The following is a 25,581-nucleotide window of genomic DNA, read 5'->3' on the forward strand; positions in this document are numbered from 1 at the left end:
ATAATCCAAAGAATGGCTTGTTTGTGCATCACAGCCGCATTAAGGACGATATATTCTGATGCACTGAATTTAATGCTACGTCTAATGCCTCTGGACATTGTGGCTTGACAAATTGATGCGCCCACTTCCGCGAGGCTAAGCGACCTACGGACACTGTGTTATCTACAATACAAGGCAGTGTGGATTACATCCTACCTAAACCGCTTTTTGATAAAAAGTACTGTACCGCCATTCCTGATAGAACCGATAGAACAACGATATCCCTGGTAACAGAAGACTTCTATATGATGGTTCCAAACTAGACGACCAAGTGGGCTTTGAGGTGTACCCTAAAGATCTAAACCTAGTCCTCGATACGAAACTGCTTTGGAAAAGGAATACGGAGGAGTGTGATTTCTACTTTGTAATTCGACGACGGCGACAGCCCTTGCCAATGAAGGAATCAATCGGGTCAATCCGGTACATAAACCGGCTGCCATGGGATTGACGATCATTTACTGGATGTATACTGTCACTGTGAGACCGACGCTAACACATGGGTCATAAGTACGCTGGAAGACTGTGGACAAAAGGATTCGTACCAGGGAGCTATGAAAGGTGCAAACACTGGCCTGCGTAAGAATCAGGTCCACTTCGCAGGAAGGTTTGCAAGCAATGCTGGATATGCAATCAATTGAGCTCTATCGTCCAAACTATGCCTCCAAGGTTGCGCTTAGGTTGAGGGAACTTCGCATGCTGAAGGAGAACGGGTACGGTCACAGTACCATTCTGGATACTTGGGATATGGTGGGTAGACCGAATGGTGTCTGAGAACACCTGGCACCGAGAGCGATTCGAGATAGGATTTTCAGGATTCCCAATATGGAGTCAGAAACGATATTGGTGGTCTACTGAGCGATACTCGACATAGGTATAATGATAAAACGTCTGTGCTAAGCGATACTCGACATCGGTATGTCGGTGATCCTGCCGTACGTCTGTACTGCCTTGCAGTTAGAGATTCAGTGATCTGTGCCACTACAATAGCAGTCTGTACTAAGCGATATTCGACATCGGTATGTGGGTGATCCTGTACTGTCTTTTAGTCAGAGATCTGTGCCATTACAATTGCAGCAAATAAAATCCTCGAACGGGATTTACCGCCTTCGAAACTCAGTATTCATGTGGACAGTATAGCGGCCATCAAGACCTTGGATTCGAGCATATTAAGGTTGAAATGAGTGCCGGAGTGTTTGGAGACCCTGAGTTAACTCTGAACTTATGGCACAGCGCTAATTTGGCTTCCAATGATATGCCGGGAAATAGGAAGGCTTTCGAATAAGCCAGGAAGGGTTCTTCCACTGCAAGTGAACCAGTCAAAAGTCTTGTATTAGTGCCATTTGTCAACTAGAGAACATAGAACAGGGGATGGACATGCGGAAGCGGCAGTAGGTTGGAATTCTGTCTGTGTTCTATGTCGAACTGCCAGAACCCTCTGGCCTACAGGAAGACCTAGGAACTGCTGACCAGCGATAAGAGGTCAATGAGTACTATTAAGGAAGTTATAAGTGGGCACTACGCAATTGGCCATATAAGCGCCCACATGGTAATGCTTATCAAGAAAGCTGTCTTGATAAGGTTGCAGAATAGGCGATTGAACACTTCCGGGTCCGATCTCCAGATTTTTAACTGAGAAGTTTTCTCATGATACATGAATAAGACGGAACTGTTTCGACGGGGGACGCGATGAAGTCCACACGAGGTCATGTATGTGTCGCAAAAAGGACTACTGCTTGACACGGACCGACACTCAGCTGAGCGACAACTAATGTTGTTTGTTAAAACTGCAGCCCTTTGTTTGCTGAAATAACAGTCATGTCAGCTTTCTCGTTTTCAGAAAACAAAAACTGTTGTTTTATTGGGTTGCCCAAAAAGTAATTGCGGATTTTTCATATAGTCGGCGTTGACAAATTTTTTCACAGCTTGTGACTCTGTAATTGCATTCTTTCTTCTGTCAGTTATCAGCTTTTAGCTTGCTTTAGAAAAAAAGTGTAAAAAAAGTATATTTGATTAAAGTTCATTCTAAGTTTTATTAAAAATGTATTTACTTTCTTTTAAAAAATCCGCAATTACTTTTTGGGCAACCCAATAGTTAACATTTATGATATTTTGAATTACAAATTTCGTTGAGAGCAGTCTATAGTCCCGACACATTACCAACACGGTTTGCCGAGACGCCTCCATAACCTGATAAGATCTCATACAAACCAAGAAACAATTATTATCCTAGAAGCTTTAGATTTCCTGTTTCGACCTCCCATATTCTTTGATTAAGAAAAATCGTTGACAACTGCTATCCATGGTGGAGGCTATTTGAGATTTAGCCCAGCCGAACTTAACACGCTTCACTTGTTAATATCTCTCTCTCTCTCCCCTTCTGTAGGAAAGTTTGGGAAACTTGGCCCGCAATCTGAGAGCTTTGGTAACTAAGAACTCCTTAAAGGAACGCTATAAGCAGGCTCAAACTTATATGCCCAAGTTAAAGTTTTTAATTGATGATGTAAGTTGGTAAAAATAAATTAAAAAAAAAAAAAAAACAAAAACTCTCTATCACTCCTTCATTTCTTCCTTTTTACAGCCTCAACATTCTTTACCCGATATATTCCTATGGCTTGTGGCCAATGGCAAACGCTATTGTTATCATCGCATGTCGGCTCGTGATTTGATTTATTCCCCCATCGAAGAAGAGGCCGGAGTACATTGTGGAAAAATTCAGACTCTTTTTCTGCGCTTACCGGGAAGACAAGCTTCCGGTTCGGCCAGTTGGTTTATACAAGCTAAGCTCTCCATATACATGTGGTTGGGTACAGTGGGCCACAAGCAACATTTCTTTGAAGGCCTACCCATAGGCTATGATCTGTCGCATGAGCTAAGAAATGCCGAAAGACCAGGGGCCATGGCTCCCAATAATATACATTATCTTGAGAAATCTGTAAGGATGGCTTAAAACACTTTTCAATATCTTCTTAACAATTTTCCTTCTTTCAGACATTCCAGCTAAGAGCTCATATATATCAGGCCCGTTCTTTAATTGGCTCTGATGCTTCGGGCCTAAGTGATCCCTATGCCACCGTTTATATCACCGAATACGCCAAGACCACTCAAGTCATCGAAGAAACTCTTAGTCCCACCTGGGATGAACTTTTGGTTTTCGATGAGATCCTAGTTTATGGCACCAAAGATGAAATAAAGAAAAATCCTCCCACCATTATTATAGAGATCTATGATCAGGACAAAGTGGGTAAATCTGAATTTATAGGCAGAGCTATGGCCAAACCTCGTGTTAAGCTTAGAGAGAATGCCTATGTGACTCCCACCTTGGAATGGTTTGATATTGCAAGGGGACCAGATAATGCTGGTGAATTATTGGCCGCATTCGAAATGCTAGAACTGGGTTCTCCAGATATGCCTCGTCTAACGGAACCCAAAAATCCCATTACGAACGAAACAAACAATGAACGCAACAATTTACCGCCTCAAGATACCATATTTCCGGTGCCCAAAGAAGTTCGTCCTCATTTGTCCAGATTTCGTTTGGAAGTTCTCTTTTGGGGCTTACGTGATCTGAAGAGAGTTCATTTCATGTCGGTGGATAAACCTCGCATAGATGTGGAGTGTTCGGGAAAAATTTTAAGTTCAAATATCATACAGAATGCTAAGAAGAATCCCAATTTTCCTAATATGCTAAAGTCCATAGAATTGGAATTGCCCTTGGAAGAAATGTATGCTCCGCCCATTACCATACGTTGTGTGGATTGTCGTTCTTTTGGGCGCTATACTTTGGTGGGCACACATCAGATAACATCGATACATCGTTATTTGTATAAGCCCCCACCCAAGGAGGACATAACGAAGTACAGAACCATGGGAGGTCAAATAATTTTGTCGGCGCCCTTTACCGAGGAGAGTTATCATAATTTGGTGGATGGTTTTGGTATGCAACCAATGATGGATTCTTTGCAGCAGGCCAATATGAAGGATTTCTATGGCAATCGACGTTCGTCGTGTGATCAATTCACCATGTATGGAGCAGCTTGTGTTACAAAAATGTAAGTGAGAAACTTCAAATGTCGGCGATAAATCTTTTATTTTCCTTCATTTTTAATACGAAATACTTAAATAAAGAGATATTTCAGTAAAGAAAAAATGCTAAAGGTTTGGGAAGCTTAAAAAAGAATTAATAAATTTAAGATTAGCAAGCTTTAGGAAGCTAAAAAAAGTTACTAAAATTAAAGATAATTTCATAATTTTCAAACATTTTCAACAAGCGGAGTAAATCCGTGCAAGACAGAAGGAGTCCTTTTCAGCAGGAGATACTAGTTGCCTACAGTAGCTCCTATCTCCTTGGGAGGAGAGAATGTTCCATTTACAGAAAGCGCAAAACACATGGGTGTTTTGCTGGACAGGAAATTGAACTTCAAATCCAATTTTGGAAAGGGCATGACAGTCAACTCTTGCCCTATACACCTGCAACAGAGCCCTTGGCACAGTTGGAGGTTTAGATTGCGTGTCATGCACTGGGTATATACTGCAGTCGTCAGGCCTATAAATGTGATATGGTGTTGTGGTCTGGTGGACGGTGCTTCAAACGTCCACCTACTGTTCAATACTCAACCGGATCCAAAGGATGGCTTGTTTGTGCATCACAGCCGCACTGAGAACGACACCATCTGATGCACTGAATTTAATGCTACATCTAATGCCTTTGGACATTATAGCTAGACAAATTGCAGCGATCACTGCCGTGAGCTCTCTCTTCGGTCATGTGACGGCTACGGCTACTGTGTTATCCTTGGTAAAATGTCCGATGTTCCAGGCAGTGTGGATTGCATCATACCTGAGCCGCTTTTTGACAAAAAGTATTGTACCACTATTCCTGATAGTACCGATTGGAACTACGATATCCCTGGCAATAAAAGTTACATAGACTTCTATACGGATGCTTCTAAACTAGACGACCAGGTGGGCTTTATCGTGTGATCTTAAGATTTAGAACTGTTCATATTGAAAAGGTTACCCGACCACTGCAGTGTGTATCAAGCGGAGATCCTTGCAATTAAGGAAGTGGTGGAATGGCTAAGATATAATGTCATCACGACGATTTACATAAATATCTTTCCACAGCCAGGCAGCCATTAAATCCCTGGAGAATGTATTTCTGAACTCAAAAAGCGCCCACGACTGACGCGAGATGGCTGAACAGTTCAAAATTCAACGAGATGACTGAACAGTTCAAAATTCACCTGTTCTGGGTGCCGGACCACAGAGATATCCCAGGGAATTGTAAAGCAGACGAGCTTGCGAGAATAGCAACCACCTTACACATTCCAGGGAAACTGGAATCTGTGAGTATGCCTCTGGCGACATGTAAGCTAAGTTTTTAGGACCAGGCCCGAAGGACACGAATGATAGATGGTCGCAAATAGGGGGCCGTGAACATTCCAAAATTATGTGGCCTCATGTTGACTTGAAGAGGTCAACCGTTTTGCTGTCACTGGCTAGAACAGGCGTCTCAAACATTGTGTCCATCATGACAGGTCACTGTCTGATCGGAAAACAAGCTGATAGACTTAAGGATGCCAGTAATGACTTTTGCCGAAGATGTGAGGACATCGAAGAAAAATAGACTATAGAACACCTTCAGTATGTTTGTCCCGCACTGGCAGTCAAAAGAAGTTCCACTTAAGGTTCTCATTTCTTTGAGAACTTATCTGATTTAGCGGATGTAAAGATTCTCAAGTTGTTGTCAACGGTAGGAAATAGAAGACATATTTTTTCTTCTGTTCATCTTCTGGTATCACAACGGACGAAAACGTCTAAGTGAGTCTGATGGCAGTCTGCCACTTAAATCTAACTTGACCTATCCTCGCCATGTCCGTCCGCCCATCTGTCCGTCTGCCTATCTGTCCGCCCATCTGTCTGTCCATGTTAATTTGTGAAAAAAGTACAGCTCGCAAATTTCATCTGATCGTGCTCAAATTTAGTACAAGCATGTTTTTGGCCTAGAGAAGAAGCGTATTGAAATTGGATATAGCTCCCATATATATGTTAATCCGATTTGGACTAATATTGCAATATTGTGGTTATTTATTAACCGACTCTATCGAAATTTGGCACAAAGGATTTTCTCTTGATTTTCGACATTACTAGGGAATTTCATAGAATCGATAGATATAGCTCCCATATCGCCCGATTTGTATTCCTAGATCCACTGCACGCGCATTTACTGACCAATCTTGCCAATATTGTGTACAAGGCTTTCCTCGACGACTACCACAATATTTAAGAAGTTTGCTCGAAATCGGTTTAGATTTAGATATAGCTGCCATATATATGTTGGTCCGATTTTGAGAAATACTGCAATAAAGTGCTCGTTTGCTAACTGATTCTCATGAATTTTTGCAGGAAGGATTTTCTTATGGCTCTTAATATTACTGGTGAATTTCATAGAAATCGGTTCAGATTTAGATATAGCTGCCATAGATGTATATCGCGCGATTTTCACTTCTAGAGCCACTGCAAGCGCATTCAGATATATGTTCGCACAGATGCAAAGAACCATGTTTATCACGGAAGTAGTGTAATTGTCGCAGGTAAAAAGTCTGACATTACACAAAAACACATGCATTGGGAAAAAGTACAGCTAATAGACAGGGTTGTCGAGCGTGGTTATTGTGGTAATAGTATCATAGAGGAGTTTTCACAATTAATACGATTCAAATACAACATACCAACGCACGGCCCTTGAAGCCATCACACCTAATATGGTTGAAAAGTCTTCTAACCAAAGACGAAACGCGTTCTTTAGGGGTTGGTGTGTGTTGTTATCTCTGGCTTTCCTTTTCCGCTTGCAAAGAAAATCTTCGATCATTGAGCTCGTCGCGAAAGAGAAACAAACAAAAAACGACAGTTATTACAGTTTGAACATATTTGCTTTGCTCGTAATTTGATATGGATTGTTTAATAACCCATTTGAAAACATTCGCCAAGGTCCATCAAAATTGGTTCAGAATTAGCTATAGCTCCCACTTTGTACAGTAATCAGCTCCGCCCGACTTCTGCCTTTCCTTAATGGGTTTCTCTGGGGGCTTTGGCAAGTCATTGGTCTATGCCAATAAGCCGACGACGTTGGAGCCGAGATTGAATGGGAAACAGCGACCGTTTCGGCTGAAATGAGTGGCCGAGTCATTGAAAATTGGATCAAACGTACTGATAGATGCAAACGTGCCCGTGGTGGCCACATGAACGATGTCGAGTTCCACTCATAAATGTTTTGATTGTACTTCAAGCCGAGAGCAAAATTTTTGAATTATCTCAAATGGTTTGCGTTCTATTTAAAGAAAAAAGTTGTCAAGTCCTTATTGGAAAACCCAATGTATGCTTCACTTAGACAATTACAAATTCAGCGCAAAAGCAATTGCGCTTCATGGCTATGCCTACACTATTCACACAAAAATTATAGTGCTTGGGAAAATGTTTTGCTGTTTTGCCTTATATGTCGTATTTTCTCCTCTTCCCCATCTTTGCAGGGTCAAAAAACAAACATCGAAAAAGAAATCATCACCGCGCAGCATGAACAAAGAAAATTCCATTGTTGGCGAACAACTAGATCCCGATGATGAATGTAGTCGCGATTGGTGGACAAAATATTTTTGGTCCTATGAGCGATTAATCGATAGTACGAAAGCCGAGAAAGCCCTTATAGCCACTGATAAATATCTAACGCCCAATACGCAACTACAACCACCAAATGCAAAAAACTTTGGCTCAAAATTTGTTCAGAAATTAAGTCCCAAAGCTATGACCTCGCTGGGACGTAGCAGCAACAAAAATGATGAAAATATATCATCGTCGAATTCATCAAAACCCTCGAAATCGTTCAGTAACAATTCCACAGCTTTGTGTCAGGTAAGTGGACAAACGAATTCGTCTAAACGAATTCGAAGTGTGGCACGTCGTGCTCCTCACTTTCAGATCTATCCTGGCGAACTGGAGGCCCAATCAGAGTTCAACAATTTTCGCGATTGGCTGCACTCGTTTGCCCTGTATCGGGGCAAAAAAACGGGCGACTCCACAGAGGATGATAATCGCACAGTGGGCTTCTTTAAGGGAGCCATCAAAGTTTATCGCCTGCCACCGCCCAAGGGTATAGATTACCCCATAGCGAATTTGCCCGCAAACGAACCCATACATGTGCTGGTTCGTGTCTATATCATAAAGGCAACCGATTTGCATCCCATGGATTTGAATGGCAAAGCAGACCCTTATGTGGTTTTGCATTTGGGCAGTAAACGCATATCGGACAAAGATAACTATGTCAGCAAGCAATTGAATCCGGTATTTGGCAAGTGTTTTGAAGTAGAGGCCACTTTCCCCCAAGACTCAATGCTGACAGTGCAGATATTCGATTGGGATTTGGTGGGCTCAGATGATTTGATAGGCGAGACACGCATTGATTTGGAAAATCGTTTCTACAGCAAACATAGGGCCACCTGTGGTCTGGCACTGCGCTATGAAGAGTAAGTATAGGGTTCTAAAACAGAATCCAGTTTCTCATTCTCATTTATTGTTGATCAACTATATAATAATTTCTTTCTAATCCCTACCAACTCCCCCACCCAAAAAAAAACAAAAACAAAAATCCCCAAAAATCAATTGATCCGTTAACCTACAGTTGTGGTTATAATCAATGGCGTGATCCCATGAAACCTACACAAATTCTATCGAAATTGTGTAAAGAAAATAAGTTGGATACCCCACATTATTTTCAAGATCGCGTGGCTATAGGCAAGTACTGTATGACCTTCTCCGATGAGGAGGTTATAGCCTGGAATGGTCCCAGTACTTGCCGTAACCGCGATGAGCATTTGGCTTTAGCTGTCCTACATCGCTGGAGTGAAATACCAAATGTCGGTTGTAAGGTGGGTTACGTTACGTCCCCTCGACGTGATTCTGTGGTCTATGTGGTCTTCTCTTTTTTTTATATCTCCTATTTCCTGGATGTTTACATTATTCTGCTACTTTGCAAAGAAAAAACAAACAACAACAAAAACTAATTTAAAGAAAAACAAAAACTTAAAAAAAAAATCTTCAAATCTTTTTCTTCCATAATGGTAATGCTCTCTTTTCAATGTTCATTTTGGTTTTCAATCTGGCAACACACATTTTTGCAATCTCGATGTATTGAAATTTCTCTATACTTATGTTTTTTTTTTCAATTCCTAGCTCAAATGTTGGAAATGATGAGACATCTACAGGTGAATCATTCGAGGTACAACCGAGAAAGATACAGATGTAGATATTAATTATGACACATGGGCTTTCATATTTGTTTATATTTTTTGTAATTTTTGATATGTATATGTCTTTTATATGTGAATAAATTTTGTTTTATGTATACAGCATAAGATTTGGCATAAACCAAGAAAATAATTTTTTATCATTTAAATTAAAATAAAAAATTCCCAATTTTCCAAGTTTTAAGAAAAATTTTCCTGCGTTGGAAGATTTTTTACTTGATTTTTAAGACTTTTTTCTTTAACAGTAGTATATTAGTACCTTAACTTTGCGTCTTTTTGTTTTAAGACAAAAATATTTCAATATAGGTAAAAATGTTACTGAAGATTAGGAAATTGACAATATTGTACCTCAGTGGGGAAAACCTTAAAGTCTTCTTCCATGTAAAAGCGTTTATTGCAGAAAAAAGATGCGAAAATTTATTATTGGTGGGGAATGTAAATATTACAATTGGCGAAATACAACATGATATTGTGGATCTGTATAAGGAATCCTTCCAAGCCTACACTGGATAAAGAAAGTATGGAGGTAAATAGTAATGGTCGGACATATATTGCATTTTTGGAACCAACAAAACACTATTGCGCTCAATGGTCATACGACAGGTGATGAGGAATGTAATTTTACGTACATGAGCAGTATCAGCACATTTGTGAACGATATATGTTCGACATTTGTCAATATCCTCCCATATGCGGAAAAATTTTGTGTTGAAGAAAAAATTTGGTCTGACCATTTGCAAATATCCTTAACATTAAACGAAAATAACATCTCAGACAGTCAGGCAGTCATTAAAGCCCTGGAGAACGTATTTCTGATTTCAAGACACGCACTTGTCTGTCGCAGATCTCTCAACGAGATGTCTGAACAGTTCAAAATTCACCAGTTCTGGGTGCCGAGCAACAGAGATATCTCAGGGAATTGTAGAGCGGACGAGCTTGCAAGAGCAGAAGCTACTTTTCACATTCCAGGGCAACTGCAATCTGTGATTATGCCTCTAGCGACATGTACGCTAAGTCTTCAGGGGCAGGTACGAAGGGCAACGGATGATAGATTTTATGGTCATCTATGGGGGGTTGTGAGAATTCCCAAATTATGTGGCCTGGTTTAGACTTGGAGAGGTCTACCGGTTTGTTGTCATTGAATCCGTCCTGACAGGTCAATGGTCACATGCTGACAGACTGAAGGTTGCCAGCAACGACTTTTGCAGAAGCTGTGAGGACTTCGAAGAAGAGACTATAGAACATCTGCTGTGTAAGTCCCGCACTGGCAACAGAAGGAGTTCCACTTGAGGTTCTCATTTCTTTGAGAACCTGTCTGATTTAGCGGATGTGAACATTCGCAAGTTGTTGGGCTTTTTAAAGCGATCTGGATGATTCAACGGAACGAACTAAAAGACATCTTCCTGCTTCTGTTCCTTTGGTATCACAATCGACAAAAAAGGTCTAAGTGAATCTAATGGCACTCTGCCAATTAAACCTAACCTAACATTAAACCTATATAAGCCCTTGGCGCACGAGAATAAACTAAATTTGCTACCAAAATTGTACTGAAAGGAATCTAGCAAGTTATAATAGCAGAACAAACTTGGACTCAATCTAAATAATTCTCTTAAAACTCACACTGCAGGCGGATATTAATTTGCCTCATGCCACTATGGACATATATTTAAGCCAGTAATCGGCTTGTTGTGCGCTCTAAATACTAAAAAAGAAAAGGAAATCTAAGTTAGCAAATCGGTGCTACTTACAAAATACCAAATTGTTTTCAATATCACGCCCCTAAGTTGGCTCATGTCTGGCATTGTGTACTGACATAGGAAATGTTCCAACGTCTCATCATCTTCCCCACATGGCCTACACATCTATTACTTGCTGCACCGATTTTACATAAGTGAGCTCGTTAGGATGCTATAGCCTGGAATGGTCCCCTCTACGAATGATACCCTCTACTGCCCGTTATGATACCGAGAGCTATACTGACCTCCTTCATACTTCCTTCCAATTATAGCCTTGTCTTCTCACGGTCCGGATCACCCCATACGATTTTCGCCGGCCACCGTAGCGCGTAGGTTAGCATGTCCGTCGATGACGCTGAACGCCTGGGTTTGAATCCTGGCGAGACCATCACAGCAAATTTTCAGCGGTGATTTTCTCCTCTTAATGTTGGCAGCATTTGTGAGGTACTATGCCATGTAAAACTTCTCTCCAAAGAGGTGTCGCACTGCGGAACGCCGTACGGACTCGGCTATAAAAAGGAGACCCCTTATCATTGAGCTTTAACTTGAATCGGACTGCACTCATTGATATGTGAAAAATTTGTCTCTGTTCCTTAGTGGAATGTTCATGGGGAAAATTTTCATTGTTTTTACCGACTGCTTCGCTGTTACATGCGCATTCAGCGCCCACGTTCTTAACTCTGACTGCGTCTACCCGAAAAGTTTAGGGTTAACCAAGTTTATCCACGGAAGTTCTCTGGCCTTCACCGCCAAATCGTCTGCCCTTTCATTAACTCTTATTCGATTATGGCCCTGCACTCAAACGACGCGGATTGTGCCATCCTCAGAGAAGGCGTCCATCCTTCTTGTTATTGCCCCAAGGCCTGTCCGTAAAGATGTTCACATTCGATGTCCTCGCGTTAGCACGATACCACCTCATTCATTCCGTGATCTCCCGGATCTCCGCTTGCAGGACCGTATTAGGTCAGTCAGTCTAAAACAGACCTCAGTCCCAGGGTTCTCAATGTAGACCCCCAGGCCCACTCTGTTCTCTAGCTTTGATCCATCCGTGTAACATGATCTTACAGATGGCAATACTAGGGTTACGTCAATCCAAGACTGTGCCGATGACAGTAGTGCCTCGCTCTCGACTTCAGGATTCATCTCAGGTATCCGGTCGGAACCTCTTCCCTTCCTTCCAGGTTTCCTATCGTCGCCTCAATTATACCGCGATGGTATGAGCTGCTCCCATCCTCAATCCATTCGTCCATCGCCTTCAATCTCATATCCGCTGCGGCTGCCTCACACTTAATCTGTATGTCTAAGGGTGGGATATCTAGAATAGTCTCCAGTACCCTAGTGGGCGTGGTCCTCATCGCTTTGCTTATGCCAAGACAACATGTTTTCAGAACCTGTTGTATGGTTCTTATGTTGGACTTTTTCTCCATAACAGTCCACCAAACTACTGAAGCGTATGAAAGTAGTGGTCTAATCACGCTCCTGTAGAGCCAGTAGACTATCCTCGGATTCAAGCCCCATTTCGAGCCTACGACCCGTCTTCATAGTGCCCAACATCTGTGAGCCTTTTCAATACGCTCCCGAATGTGACACTTTCAATTAAGTTTTCGATCCAAGAATATTTCTAAATATTTGACCTTGTCAGATATCGAAATCGTCTGGTTGAGGAAACGTGGTGCGTCAAATTAGCCCGCCTTTGTCTTCCTCGCGAACAGACATATTTCAGTCTTCCCTGGGTTAACATTGAGATCCCTGGGTCTAGCCCAGTCATATGCTAGACCTTTTCGGCCCTTCTGCATAGCTGGTTCGGAACTTTACCCCTTAGAAGTATTATAATCTCATCTGCATAACAGAATAACAGACGGGCTCAAATCCCTCCTCAGTCACCATCCATAATAGGTTATTTATGGTGGTTACCCAAAGAAGTAGCGATAAAATGCCCTCCTGAGGCGTGTCCTGTTCCACTTTCTCCCATATATTTATGTCATGGGACCCGCAATTTATCCACCTGTTCCTTAGCATATGGCTTATCCAGTCTCTAAGGACCCGGTCTTCCCGGTATTGGTCTAAGGATTGGATCAATGTTCCAGTCCGCACATTGTTAAACGCCCCCTCGATGCCAATGCAAACCGCCAATGTGTACGTCTTGGCATGAAAGGATTCTTTTATTTTATGCACAGGGCAGTCTCAACCGACCTTGCCTTGACATAGGAATGCTGTTTGTATTTGAGCAGTTCGCTGAATGCCCTACTCTTTATCATGGTATCCACAATACGTGCCATGGATTTGAGTAGAAAGGACGTAAGGCTTATAGGTCTGTAGGCCTTTGGTGGCGCATAACCCGCCTCAAATATCTTACTAACATAATTATAGCTTCGGCAGGTGAACAATGGGCATCCCAGCAGCATACACCAAATACATATACCTATGATGGGCAAGAAAAAAGTTTTTTCAATTTCTAGCGAAATTTTATAAACCTCAACTGGAAACCGATAAGCAAATTCATTTAAAAGCAAAAAAGAAATTTAAGGAAGTTTGTGAAGCAAACCAACAATTTGATCAGAAAATTACGGGAAAGCCCGATTATATTTCAAATGGCAAAGAATGGTGGGGTATAGTAAGATTAATAAATAATCAAGAGCATCCCGTAAGTAGTACTCTTTCGGCGGACTCACTAAAACAACATTTTATGAATCTATTGAGAGAAGAACAAACATCAATGAACGTACATTAGCGCCTACATTGGTAACAAATCATATGCTCGATCGAGATATATCGGTAGAAGGAGGAGGAGAGTACAATATCCAATAGGAATTCTTTTTAAACGTAACAGAACAATTGTTGGTACAACTCACAGCAATATATAACAAACTGTATAATGAAGCTAACATAGGTGAAGAATTTAATAAAACTGTGTTCTTTCCAATACATAAAAAATAAAAAAAAAATAGTTTGGAGGAAGCAACTAATTAAAGAGTTATATCCTTGAATAATTCGATGGCCAAAATATTCATAGGCATTCTCAATGAGCAGTAAGTTCAATGGACTGAAGAGGAAGAAATGATGAAGAGTACCAAGCGGTATTTCGAATAAAGAACTCTTCACAACTGTAATCATATACAACTTAGCATCGATCATTAATATCAAATTTGCAGAGAAGAGGAAAGTTTATGCGTTTTTGTAGATTTTCGTGCTGCATGCGATAAAATATTGAGAAATCTGCTGATATTTAAATAATACGAAATGGGAATATCATTGAAGTTTGCAAGAATTATAGAATCGATCTGCCGAAATACACACTCGGCAGTATGGAATAGAGAAGAAATACAGAATTCAAAGCTGTTTTCATTGTATGTTAACGATATTGCACGATGCGCTAACAGGATGTTTGATATTTGAAAATACCTTTATATCGTGGCTAGACAAATTGCTGCGACCACTACTGTGAGGCTAAAGAAGTTTTCCTTTGGTCATACGGCGCCCACGGACACTGTATTATCCTTGATGCCTGATATCCCAGGCACTGTCAACGAGATGACTGAACAGTTCAAAATTCAGCTGCACTGGGTTCGGGACCACACAAATATCCCAGGGAATTGTATAGCGAGACTAGGAACTACCTTACACATTCCAGGGAAACGGAAATCTGTGGGTACGTCTCTGGCGACATGTAAGCAAAATCTTTAGGATCTGGCCCAAAGGGCAACGGTTGATAGACGGTCATAATGTCGGGTTGTGTAAATTCCCAAAATATGTGGTCTGGTCCTGAGCATTCGAAAATTATGTGGCCTAATCTAGATTTGAAGAGGTCTACCGCTTTGTTGTCATTGGCTAGAACATACGTCTCAGTCATTGAGTCCGTCATGACAGGTCACTGTCTGATCAGAACACATGCTGACAGACTGAAGGTTGTCCATAACGACTTTTCTTCCTTTCATATCTTTGAGAACATGTCTTATTTAGCGAATGTGAACATTCGCAAGTTATTGGGCTTTTTAAAGCGATCTGAATAGTTCAACGGTAGAAACTAGAAGGCATTGTCCTTCTCCTATTCCTTTGGTATCACAATGGAAGAAAACGTCTAATTGAGTCTGAGGCGGTCTGCCACTTAAATCTTAACTAATATAACCATGGCAACTATAGCAAACTAAGTACAAATTTGTCCGTTTCGGAACTAAACCTGCGTATGGAAGAAAGACGGGTCTGTGGGAATTTTCAATTCAATATCTCAATGTTTGAAGGTTATGGCGTGAGACCATTAGAACATTTTATATATTCACCACCATAGGATGCGAAGCATACTAACCTAATCATTCCTTTTGTAATACCTCGAAACATTGAAGCTTAGAGCTTGAAATTTTGCATAAATACTTTTTATTAGTGTAGGTCGATTGGGATTAAAATGGGCCAAATCGGTCTATATTTTGGTATAGCTGCCATATAGACCGATCCCGATCACTTCGTGAGCCTCTAGAGGGCGCAATTATTATAACAGCAGAACTACTGCTGTAATAGATACAAAATTAACTATTTAAAGTCAGTACACAGTGTCTGCTATTATCATCACACCTTTTTCCTATGAAGGAATGGCTACCACATAGATCGTGCTCCGGAATTGACTTCTTGAGCTCCTAGAAGACTTAGTTTTGCCGAATTGGCTGAAATTTGGTACGTGAACTACACTCCTACAATACTTAAAACAAAATCTACCCCGATAGGATCATAAATAAATAGAAGCCCCTTAAAACCCCATAACATAGACCATAGAGGCCTCTATCAATACCCTATTTGATTAGTACAAAATAATTTATAATATTGTAATAATAAATTTTAGGCAGAATCCATGATGGATGGATGGTCCGGCCGAACTTAGCACGCTTCTTCTTGTTAACCAATACATGCTACTTTGCACTTAGTAAGGCGGACCAAGGTGGCTTCGCCCCACTTGTCGAACGACAAAAATAACGTTCTACCAGGCGCTTGAACTACCCGTTTATAAATATAAAGCAGGATCATGGACACTTTATAAGCAGATAAGTTAGTGCTTGAATTATTCGAGAAAAAACTTCTTTGAAAAATATGAGAGGAATATGATACGGAGAATATCGGTGTGATGAGCTGTATAAGCTAATAAGGGTTATTGAAATAATGAAATAACACGCCTACGTTGGACAAGCAAGCCGAAAGACTTTTAAATGCACACCCGTCAGTTCACCCAAACGATGGAAAGTTTACATTTTGATGAAAAGTTTAAGACATACATTTCGCAACATCGCTTAAGAAATTTGAGATCTTTTCGGCGAATCGGCTTTTAATTACAGATTCCGTTTCAGCTCCCTATGAAATTAAATAAGACAATCGTGTCGATGGAGAAAACGATTAAGTTTCAAAAGAGAAGGAAATTTCTTCAAAAAAATAATTTTACACAAATTTCCATTGAAGTATTATTTATAAGGAAAAGCACGTTGAAATGTCGTGATATCCGATGTTTTGGCACCTGGAGGGCACAATCTTCATCCTATTTGTGTGAAATTTTGCATACTGAGTTCGAATCGTTCAAAAACTTGATGAAGTTTCTGCCAATCCAAAACTCCTACAAAGGCCATATGTGATTCATTATTGCCGAACTCAACGAGAGTTTGTTCATTTTAAATTAATTGGTAGTTTAAAATGCCACCATATATTTTCGGCTTTTTTAATATGTTTAACACATAACATCTTAAGATTAATATTTTAAAAAATTGGTTTATGTCTTATCTTATTTGTGTTTTTCTTTAAACCTGAAAAACTCTAATCTTGTATAAAACTACAACAGTGCATTAAGTCTACATGTATTTTGTCTTTGGTGGACATTTTGTGGTTCGAAAATCATCCCAATTCAAAAACGGACTATTCCTGGTTCTCGTTCCATTTGTACCGCTTTAAGACCTATCTTGGTTGTACGGCAATGAGGAAATTTTCTTTTACATTAAACTGACATTTCATTATAAGTGTTTTCGAACAAAATTCAAGCTATGGCAAAAAAATCTCTTTATATTGTAATTGTTTGTATTTTTTGAGTATGCTTGAATTGTTATTCCGAACTATTTGCCTATGTAAAGGTCTCCCTCAATATTATATCATTTTCTCCTTTTGAGCTATGATTGCAAGAGAACTTTTGCTAAAATGACCCATATGACAATTTTTGGAAAACAAACTCAAAATTTGGTGTTCTTTTTATAACTCTCGGATTCCACTTGAACTTTTTGTAAATATTTTCGAAATTTTTGTTAAGGCAATTATAAAATCATATATTAACATGCGTTTGGAATTGAACTACCCCATTTTAAAGATTGTTCCTGAACATATTGAAAGTCGTCCCATCTATAATCCTGATAAGCCCGGCATAGAACAGGGCAAACTGGAAATGTGGGTTGATATGTTTCCCATGGATATGCCGCTGCCGGGACCAGCCGTTGATATATCACCAAGAAAACCCAAGGCCTATGAATTGCGTGTGGTCATATGGAATACTGATGATGTGGTACTAGAGGATGATGCCTTCTTTACGGGTGAAAAAATGTCCGATATCTATGTCAAGGGGTGAGTATAAAACATTATTTTTTGCAAGAACTTGAAAAAAAATCTTTAATATTAATTTCTTCAACTTGATAGTTGGCTTAAGGGTCCCCAAGATTGTCAATCGACAGATATTCATTATCGTTCTTTGACCGGTGAGGGTAATTTTAATTGGCGTTTCATCTACCCCTTTGAATACTTGGCTGCGGAAGAACGCATTGTTTTGTCTCGACGAGAGTCCCTATTTAGTTGGGATGAAACTGAGGTTAAGATACCAGCTCGTTTGGAACTACAAGTATGGGATGCTGATCATTTCTCTGCCGATGACTTCTTGGGTAAGGAAAATTTTTTCCCTTTAAGTAGGTTATTTATTGAATATTTTTCTTCAGGGGCCATATCAATGGATTTAAACCGCTTTCCCCGAGGTGCTAAATCTTCTAAATTATGTACTCTGGATATGTTGAAAACCGACAACATGCCAACTGTAAATATTTTCAAACAAAAACGTGTACGTGGATGGTGGCCATTTTACATTAAGAAACAAAATGAAGAGATGGAATTAACTGGAAAGGTGGAAGCTGAATTTCATTTATTAACTAAGGAAGAAGCAGAACAAAATCCTGCTGGTTTTGGTCGCAGTGAACCGGATGCTCTTGAAAAGCCAAAGTAAGTTAAACGATATTTTAATTGAAAAACCACTAAGTAAAGGCAAAAGTCAGGCAGAGCCGACTATATGATATCCTACACCAACGGGTCTACGTACATATCTAGTCAGACATCGAAATCTATTCAAGCTTTTATTTTGCATACCTATTGAAATATCGAATTGAATCTTTTAGGATTTTCTTACGATAGAATCTAAATTGTGGCTACTGCAGTCTTAAAGGCCTTATAGTATGAAAGGTATTTATGGATGCTATATCAAAATCTGGACTGATTTTTATGAAATTTTGAACACATACTGGGACGTCAAATAAACCACCTAACGCAAAACTTTGTTAAGATATGAACACAATTTTGGCTTCTACAGCCTCAAAAGTCTATATCAGATAAAAGATATATTGGGTTGCCCAAAAAGTAGTTGCGGATTTTTCATATAGTGGGATATATGGAAGGCATATCGAAATCTGAACCGAGTTTGATGACAATCGGACAACAAATGCGACCTGTACCTTGATCAAAAGAATACATGGAAAGACAGATGGACATAGCTAATTCGAATCAGGAAGTGATTCTAAGCCGATCGGTATACTTATCAGGTCACTTAGACATGATATATCCAAATATAATCCGATCTGGATCATATTCGGTTTCTACTTCGGGAGGAATAAAGGAACTTACTGTTGCATATTTCAGCGAAACCAAGTAATTAATGTGGCTTTTGTGGTCTTAAGATCTCTAAATAGGCAGACCAGTTTATATGGCAGCTATAACCAAATATGGTTCGAGGGGAGGATTAGTGGAACTAACTTTTTCAAATTTCAGTTAAATCGGATAATCAATTCGACTTTTGTGGGTTTAGTACACCAAATCGGCAGAGTAAGCTGATGGCCATAATAGCCAATGCTTTAGAGCATATATTTATATATGCTGGAACCAAGAAATAAATAAATTTCAATGAAAACGGTTAATTAATTCACCTTTAATGGGCTGAAGACCCTATTTCGGCAAATTGATCTATATGGAAGTTATATCTAAATATGGTCCAGTGCGAGCCATATTCAAATCGGTTGGCGGAAATCCTAAAAAAACTAATTATTTTAAAATTTCAGCCAAATTTGATAATAAATGCGACTGTAATTGGCTTAAGGTCGTAAATCGGAAAATTGTTTTATATGGCAGCTATATCCAAATAACGTCCCAATGGAACCATATCTGGGTCGAATGTTGGGGTTCTAAAAAACACATAAAAATGTGGCAAGTTCGTCAGGGCGGAATCTTGGGAACATACCACTATGGATTCTGCTTGGAATTTTCACAAAATAAATTTAAATTTAAGGGCATAATTTTAATCTACGTACCAAGTTTTTGCCAAATCAGGCAATAATTAAAGCTTCTAGGAACCGAACCAGTATAGAAGGAAGATCGGTTTTGATGGAAGCTACAGGTTAAAGACCGATTTGGGCCGTACTTGGCACAGTTTATAGAAATATTGGAAAAATACTTCGCGCGAAATATCAGCGCTATGGGATAACAGTTGCGGCTTCCAGGCGCTTAAGAAGTCAAATAGAAGCTATACCAGGTTAAAGACCGATTTCGACCTACTTGGCACAGTTGTTCAAAATTTTTACCAAATCGGACAAGAATTGCGGCTTCCAGGGGCTCTAGATGTCACATCTGGAAATCGCATTATATGGGAGCTATATCAAGTAATAGACCCATCAGAACCGTACAGGGCACAGTTGTTGGAAGTCGTTACACGTCGTTACTCTTCGTGCATTAGCCAAATCGGACAAAAATTGCGACTTGTACGAGTGCAAGAAGTCAAAAGGGAGATCGATTTAATTGGGAGCAATATCTAAATCTGAACCGATATGGCCCAGTCACAATTAGGAACGACCTACACCAACAAGAAATATCTGAAATACCAAGCAACGAAAATGGTATATGTATATCGCTTAATTAAGAGTGTAGCAATACAAATACCTTAATTTGAATCCCATATGACCTTCATAGGTCAATGAATTCGCTCGGAGGCCTAGGAGTCATCTAAGTTTGAATGTAAGTTGTACTCCATAAAAAAAAAACTTCATTTGAGCCCGATACTCTCATGGGAGTTTTGGGAGTCGGAAGGCCCACGGGGTGGTAGTTTATGGGTTAGGGGGTGATGTTGACCCCTAGAAACTTGGTCTTTACGCCTTAATATTGCCTTGGTCGGTAAATATGTACGATTTATGAGTGTTTTGGGAGTGGGATGGTCCCACAAATACTTAGTCCTAAAAAACTATTAGCATCCTGTTCTGCTCTCAAATATAATTTGTTTGAACACCAGATTACCATTGGTTTAAGGGGAGTATATGGGATGAGGCATGCCTTAAATACTTGGCCCCAAAAATGGATATCAAATTCGTTTTCCAATCTCAAATACCTTTCATTTAAGCCCCTTATTGCAATAATCAGCAATTATGGCTGCTTTGTGGCTGGACTTTCAAAGCTATTAACATCGTGCTCCACTCTCTTTGAGAATCAAATACGTCCTATTTGGGGGTTGTTATTGGGGGGACGTCCCCTGGACAGTAAGTGCCGAATGTTGATATCAGATTCGTATGCTACTCCCAAATACCGTGAAATCCCATATTTGCGTAGTCGACAAACATGTCCGATTGGGGGTCGTGGAGGACACTCGGTAACTTGCCCATGAAAATATATATCAGATTCGTATTCTACTCTAAAATACCTTTTATTTGAGCTCCATATTACTATGGGTGTGGGACCGCCATATAGACATTTTCTACCAAATGTTGGTATTCGTGCTCTACTCCCAAGGACGTCTCATTTGAGTCACATATTGTAATTGTTGCTAAATTTTTCATCTTTTGGGGTTGTTTTGGGACAGGGGCGCCCCCCAAATACTTGATTCTACATTTGGATATCAGATTCGTATTCTAATCCCAAATACCTTTTATTTGAGCCCCATATTGCCATGGTCAGTAAATAACTCCAGTTTGTTGGCTGTTTAGGGGAAGGGGAGGACCCCCGGAAACTTGGTCCCGAAAGTTGATATCAATTTTGTGCTCTGCTCTTAAAAACTTTTTATTTGAGCCCCATATTCGGTAAGTATGCTAGATTTAGGGGTTTTTGGGGTGTGGCGGCCCCCAAACACTTGACCTCATATTTGCATATCAGATTCGTTTTCCACTCTCCAATACCTTTCATTTGAGTCCCATGTTGTTGCGATTGGTCTCTTACTATATTTGGTGGTTTTTGGGGGTGGGCGGCCCCCCTAGGTACTCCATCCGAGTTTTGATACCAAATTTTTGGTTTTAGGTTACTAAAACAGAGATCTGGCATTTTTAGAGTAAGGGGGATTGTCCGTCCCCCTTCAGTTATCAAAAAATGTCGTATTTTCACCACGGAAACATTATACACCATCTGCGAAAATTCCACGAAAATCGGTTCAGGCATTTTTGAGCCTATACGGAACAGACATACCAAAAAACAAACAAACACGAATTCATTTTATATTCGTGTAATATTTTGATGTGTTGCAAATGAATATACACCCTATCGTATGGTGGTGGGTATAAAAATATGGAAAATCGGAAATAATTACGAGAATCACATCACATAAATCTTATATAAAAATATGGAAAGGAACTATTTACTAGAAACACCTTTTAGTTTGGCCAGGACTAATGTGGATCGGTTTGGATCCTTAGGCAATTTTCCATATTTCATTGCTGTCAGGCAAAATTTAGCACACCAAAATTTTATTTGAAGCTTAGATCTTATCTTTAGATTTGTAAAGAAGCTCTCGTCATTAATCGTCACGTTGGAAGATATTTCAGTTGGGGGTCTAGATAGAAAAGACTAATAACAATTACAAAATTAATCGATATTCATACCCAGATTTTATAATAAAATTTTTGTTGATATTTAATTTTTTTCTTTATATCTCTTTCTACTTTCAGTCGTCCAGATGCTTCGTTCATGTGGTTTGTAAATCCATTGAAATCAATTCGCTACATTGTCTGGCACAACTACAAATGGGCCATATTGAAGGGTTTGCTGCTATGTGGCATTGTATTGTTCTTCATTTTGTTTGTATACTCTGTACCCGGTTATTCGGTCAAACGCATATTGGGTGCCTAAAAAGATCTTATGCCTGAGCATAAACCAAACTACAGAGTTAGGAAACAAAAATGGGGCGCATTTTTCTTCAAAATCTACTACAAAATTTATTAAACCAAAAAAAAAAATTGATTGAACAAGAAAAGAAACAAGAGGGTTGTACCTGATTTTGTTAAGAGTGTTTGTGTTTGTAGGCCTAAGTTTAGTTAAGGAATTTAATACTTTACAGCCTAGATTAAGGTTAAGAATCTATTTATGTATTATAGAATATACAAATGTAACACTTGTCGTTATGAACAACAATGAGATTGTAAGGGTTTCAGGGTACCTTAACTAAACAAAAAGTGATCTTTGGATGATTGAAACAAATAGTGCAAATAGTATATTGATGAGTTTTAGATTATATGCATGAGAGTGTGCGTGACAGAAAATAACAAAAAAGGAGACTAGTGTGTAGTCTTTCAGCAAGATACATATTGCTCAAATTATAGATATTTTTAGATTACACATTTATCAAAAACTTATTACACTTATTAAGGTAGCAATGTAAGCGGTTGAATTGAACACAAACTCTTTTTAACACAGTGTTGCCAACTGTTGAGGACAAAGATTGTTTTCACACTTTATATATGTTCATTCCCTATGTTTTTTTTTCGTTACCGATATAAACACCAGCTACAACAAGTAGCAAACCACATTATGTTTTCTGATGCTACGGCACAGAACATTAATCGCTCAATATTTGGTTAATATTTGATTGATCAATTGGCGTACTCACAGGATATCGACAATTATTATTCGTCGTAAGGACGCTGAAATTCTGAACTTATTGGAAGTTCACAATAAACCTAAAATTGAATTTTATTTAACATGGCAGATACCTCACAAATGTAGCCAACATTTCTGATGTTCATGCCGGGATTTGAACCCAGGCGTTTGGTGTCATATGCGGACATGCTAAACGGAGGTCTCCCACCGCATGCTTACTGTACAGAAAGTCTGCGTGCTTACTGTACAGAAAGTCTGCGTGCTTACTGTACAGGAAGTTCAAGAGACACTGATGGTACAAAGCACTGTCAACTTCTGAAACAGGCGGAATTTTGAATGATTCAAAAAATTATTTGCTTGACTACTTGAGACTAAAAGGACTAGGCGTTATGGCTGTCAATGTACTATTTGTGGGCAAGAATTCTAATGACATCAGTTAGACAAAAAATTTTACAATTTACAACCTTAGGTTCTAATGGTTCTATTTATGTTCGCTGGGTATGAACATAAATGACCAATTTCGAATGATACAATAATTCTCCCAAGTAGGAGCAAAACACCGTAATGTTTTCCCGCATAACAAGGGGTGGTGGCTCTTCCCCTTGCATTTCCAGCAGTGGGTGTAACGGGAGTAACTACGCCGACACTTAACTAGCATGGGAATCTTATATTTAATAAAGTTTCATTAGCTCAAAATCGCCTGTAACTTTCTTTAACATCCGTGAAAGGTAGTGTTCTAAAATGATGGGTTGGGGCGTAGGGTTAATAGTCCATCACTTGGAAAACTTTACGACGTTACTATGAAAAAATGAAGAAGAATAGAAACGGATTCCCCCTATGTTGATGTCTCCCTTGGAATGACCACACTCTTTATAGAGGGTGCCGTATACTCACTGTCGGATGTATGGAGAAATACAGGGCAGACATTACTGCCGTACGGGAATGGCTCTACAACACCGAGAGGTGACGTCCTAAATTATAGTTGCCATGAGACGAGACATAAATTTGGCTGTGCATTTGTGGTGAATCGAAGACTGAAACACCTTGTCTCCAGCTTGACTACGGTCGATGGGAGGCTAACCTCAATCCGCATAAAGGCCAAATTCTTTAACATCAGCTTTATGTGCGCCATACCCCTACAGAAGGCGAGCAGACCAAAGATATTTCCTACGAGCGCCTAGAAAGAGAATATGTCCACTGTCCCGCCCATGATATTAAAATCGTTCTGTGAGATTTTAATGCTAAGATATGGAAGGAAAACATCTTTTGTCCAGCAGTCTGAAAATTTTGCCTACACTAAGAAAGTTCCGATAATGGATTGAGGCTAATGGACTTCGCCGTGGCAAGGAACATGGTGGTAAGCAGCACCAGATATCAACGTAAAAAGTTTTTCAAAGCCAAATTGTTGACCCCAAGAAGCAGAAATCAAATTGATCACGTTGTGATAGAAGGAAGGCATTCATCCAGCGTATCAGATGTACGATCGATCCGTGGAGCGAATATAGATTCGGATCATTAACTTGTTGCAGCAAAAGCTGGCACTCCTTTTGAGTATGGCGAGAAAAGTTACATCTGACACTGCACGAAAGCTAGATATTGAAAAGCTGCAAGTACAACAGATGGCAATGACATACTCCATTCGACTGACCCAAATGCTTGATGAAAGCACTTATTGTTCCGTTGATATAACGGCGCAGTGGCAATCCATTGCCCACTCCTAAGGAAAATGCTTCGAAATTCGTACTTGGGTACCAGAAACCTCTCCGTAGATTCCCATGGTTGCGGCATGCAGAGCAACGCGCCAGGTGAAGGAGAGGTATGGGAAGAAAAGAAGGGGCTAAACGTCTTTTCCGCAAAAAGAAAAAGGAAATGGAAAGGCATGAGTGTAGCCAATTAAAATGTACAGGAGACAGAAGGAAGTCCGGAAATTCTCCTAAAGAGAGGAGAAATCTCTATTCCGCAGTAAAAAAAAAAAGGAAGCCGAAAGTCGTGAGTGTAAATGAATTGAGATCTACAGGAGTCAGAATGAAGTCTGAAAATTCTACCAAAGAATCAAACCGGTACAGGCACATCCTCCTGCAGTGGCAAAGAAGGAAACCTGGTAGCTGATACAGTTAGTTCGCTGAGGATATGGAAAGACATTTTACCCAGCTGCTAGTTTCCGATGATGGCAGCGAAGAGGATGCCGCAGAACCAATCCTTGATGATGGTGTATGTTTACCCCCTAGTCAGAATGAGATCCAAGTAGCTGTGACCCGACTGAAGAACAACAAAGCAGCAGAAGCCGATGGGTTGGCCGCTGAACTATTTAAGACCGATGATAAAGCGTATGCATGAGCTTGTCTGCGCGAACTGGCTAAATAAAAGCATTCCCTATGATTGGAACCTCAGCA

General features: G+C 39.9%; 1 protein-coding gene across 1 annotated transcript in view; it reads left to right on the top strand.

Moving 5' to 3' along the window:
- LOC106081311 (otoferlin) overlaps positions 1-23,290 on the top strand; it is a 369,740-nt gene extending 346,450 nt beyond the window's left edge. Inside the window, exons 17-26 of the mRNA XM_013243188.2 lie at positions 2,423-2,539; positions 2,618-2,971; positions 3,028-4,088; positions 7,569-7,947; positions 8,014-8,558; positions 8,714-8,960; positions 17,403-17,653; positions 17,726-17,964; positions 18,019-18,295; positions 22,261-23,290. Coding sequence (XP_013098642.2) covers positions 2,423-2,539; positions 2,618-2,971; positions 3,028-4,088; positions 7,569-7,947; positions 8,014-8,558; positions 8,714-8,960; positions 17,403-17,653; positions 17,726-17,964; positions 18,019-18,295; positions 22,261-22,441 — 3,651 coding nt within the window. The 3' untranslated portion in view covers positions 22,442-23,290. The remainder of the gene's footprint in view (positions 1-2,422; positions 2,540-2,617; positions 2,972-3,027; positions 4,089-7,568; positions 7,948-8,013; positions 8,559-8,713; positions 8,961-17,402; positions 17,654-17,725; positions 17,965-18,018; positions 18,296-22,260) is intronic.
- The last annotated feature ends 2,291 nt before the right edge of the window (positions 23,291-25,581 follow it).

The sequence above is a fragment of the Stomoxys calcitrans genome, chromosome 4 (assembly GCF_963082655.1).
Source record: "Stomoxys calcitrans chromosome 4, idStoCalc2.1, whole genome shotgun sequence".
NCBI classification, from domain to species: domain Eukaryota; kingdom Metazoa; phylum Arthropoda; class Insecta; order Diptera; family Muscidae; genus Stomoxys; species Stomoxys calcitrans.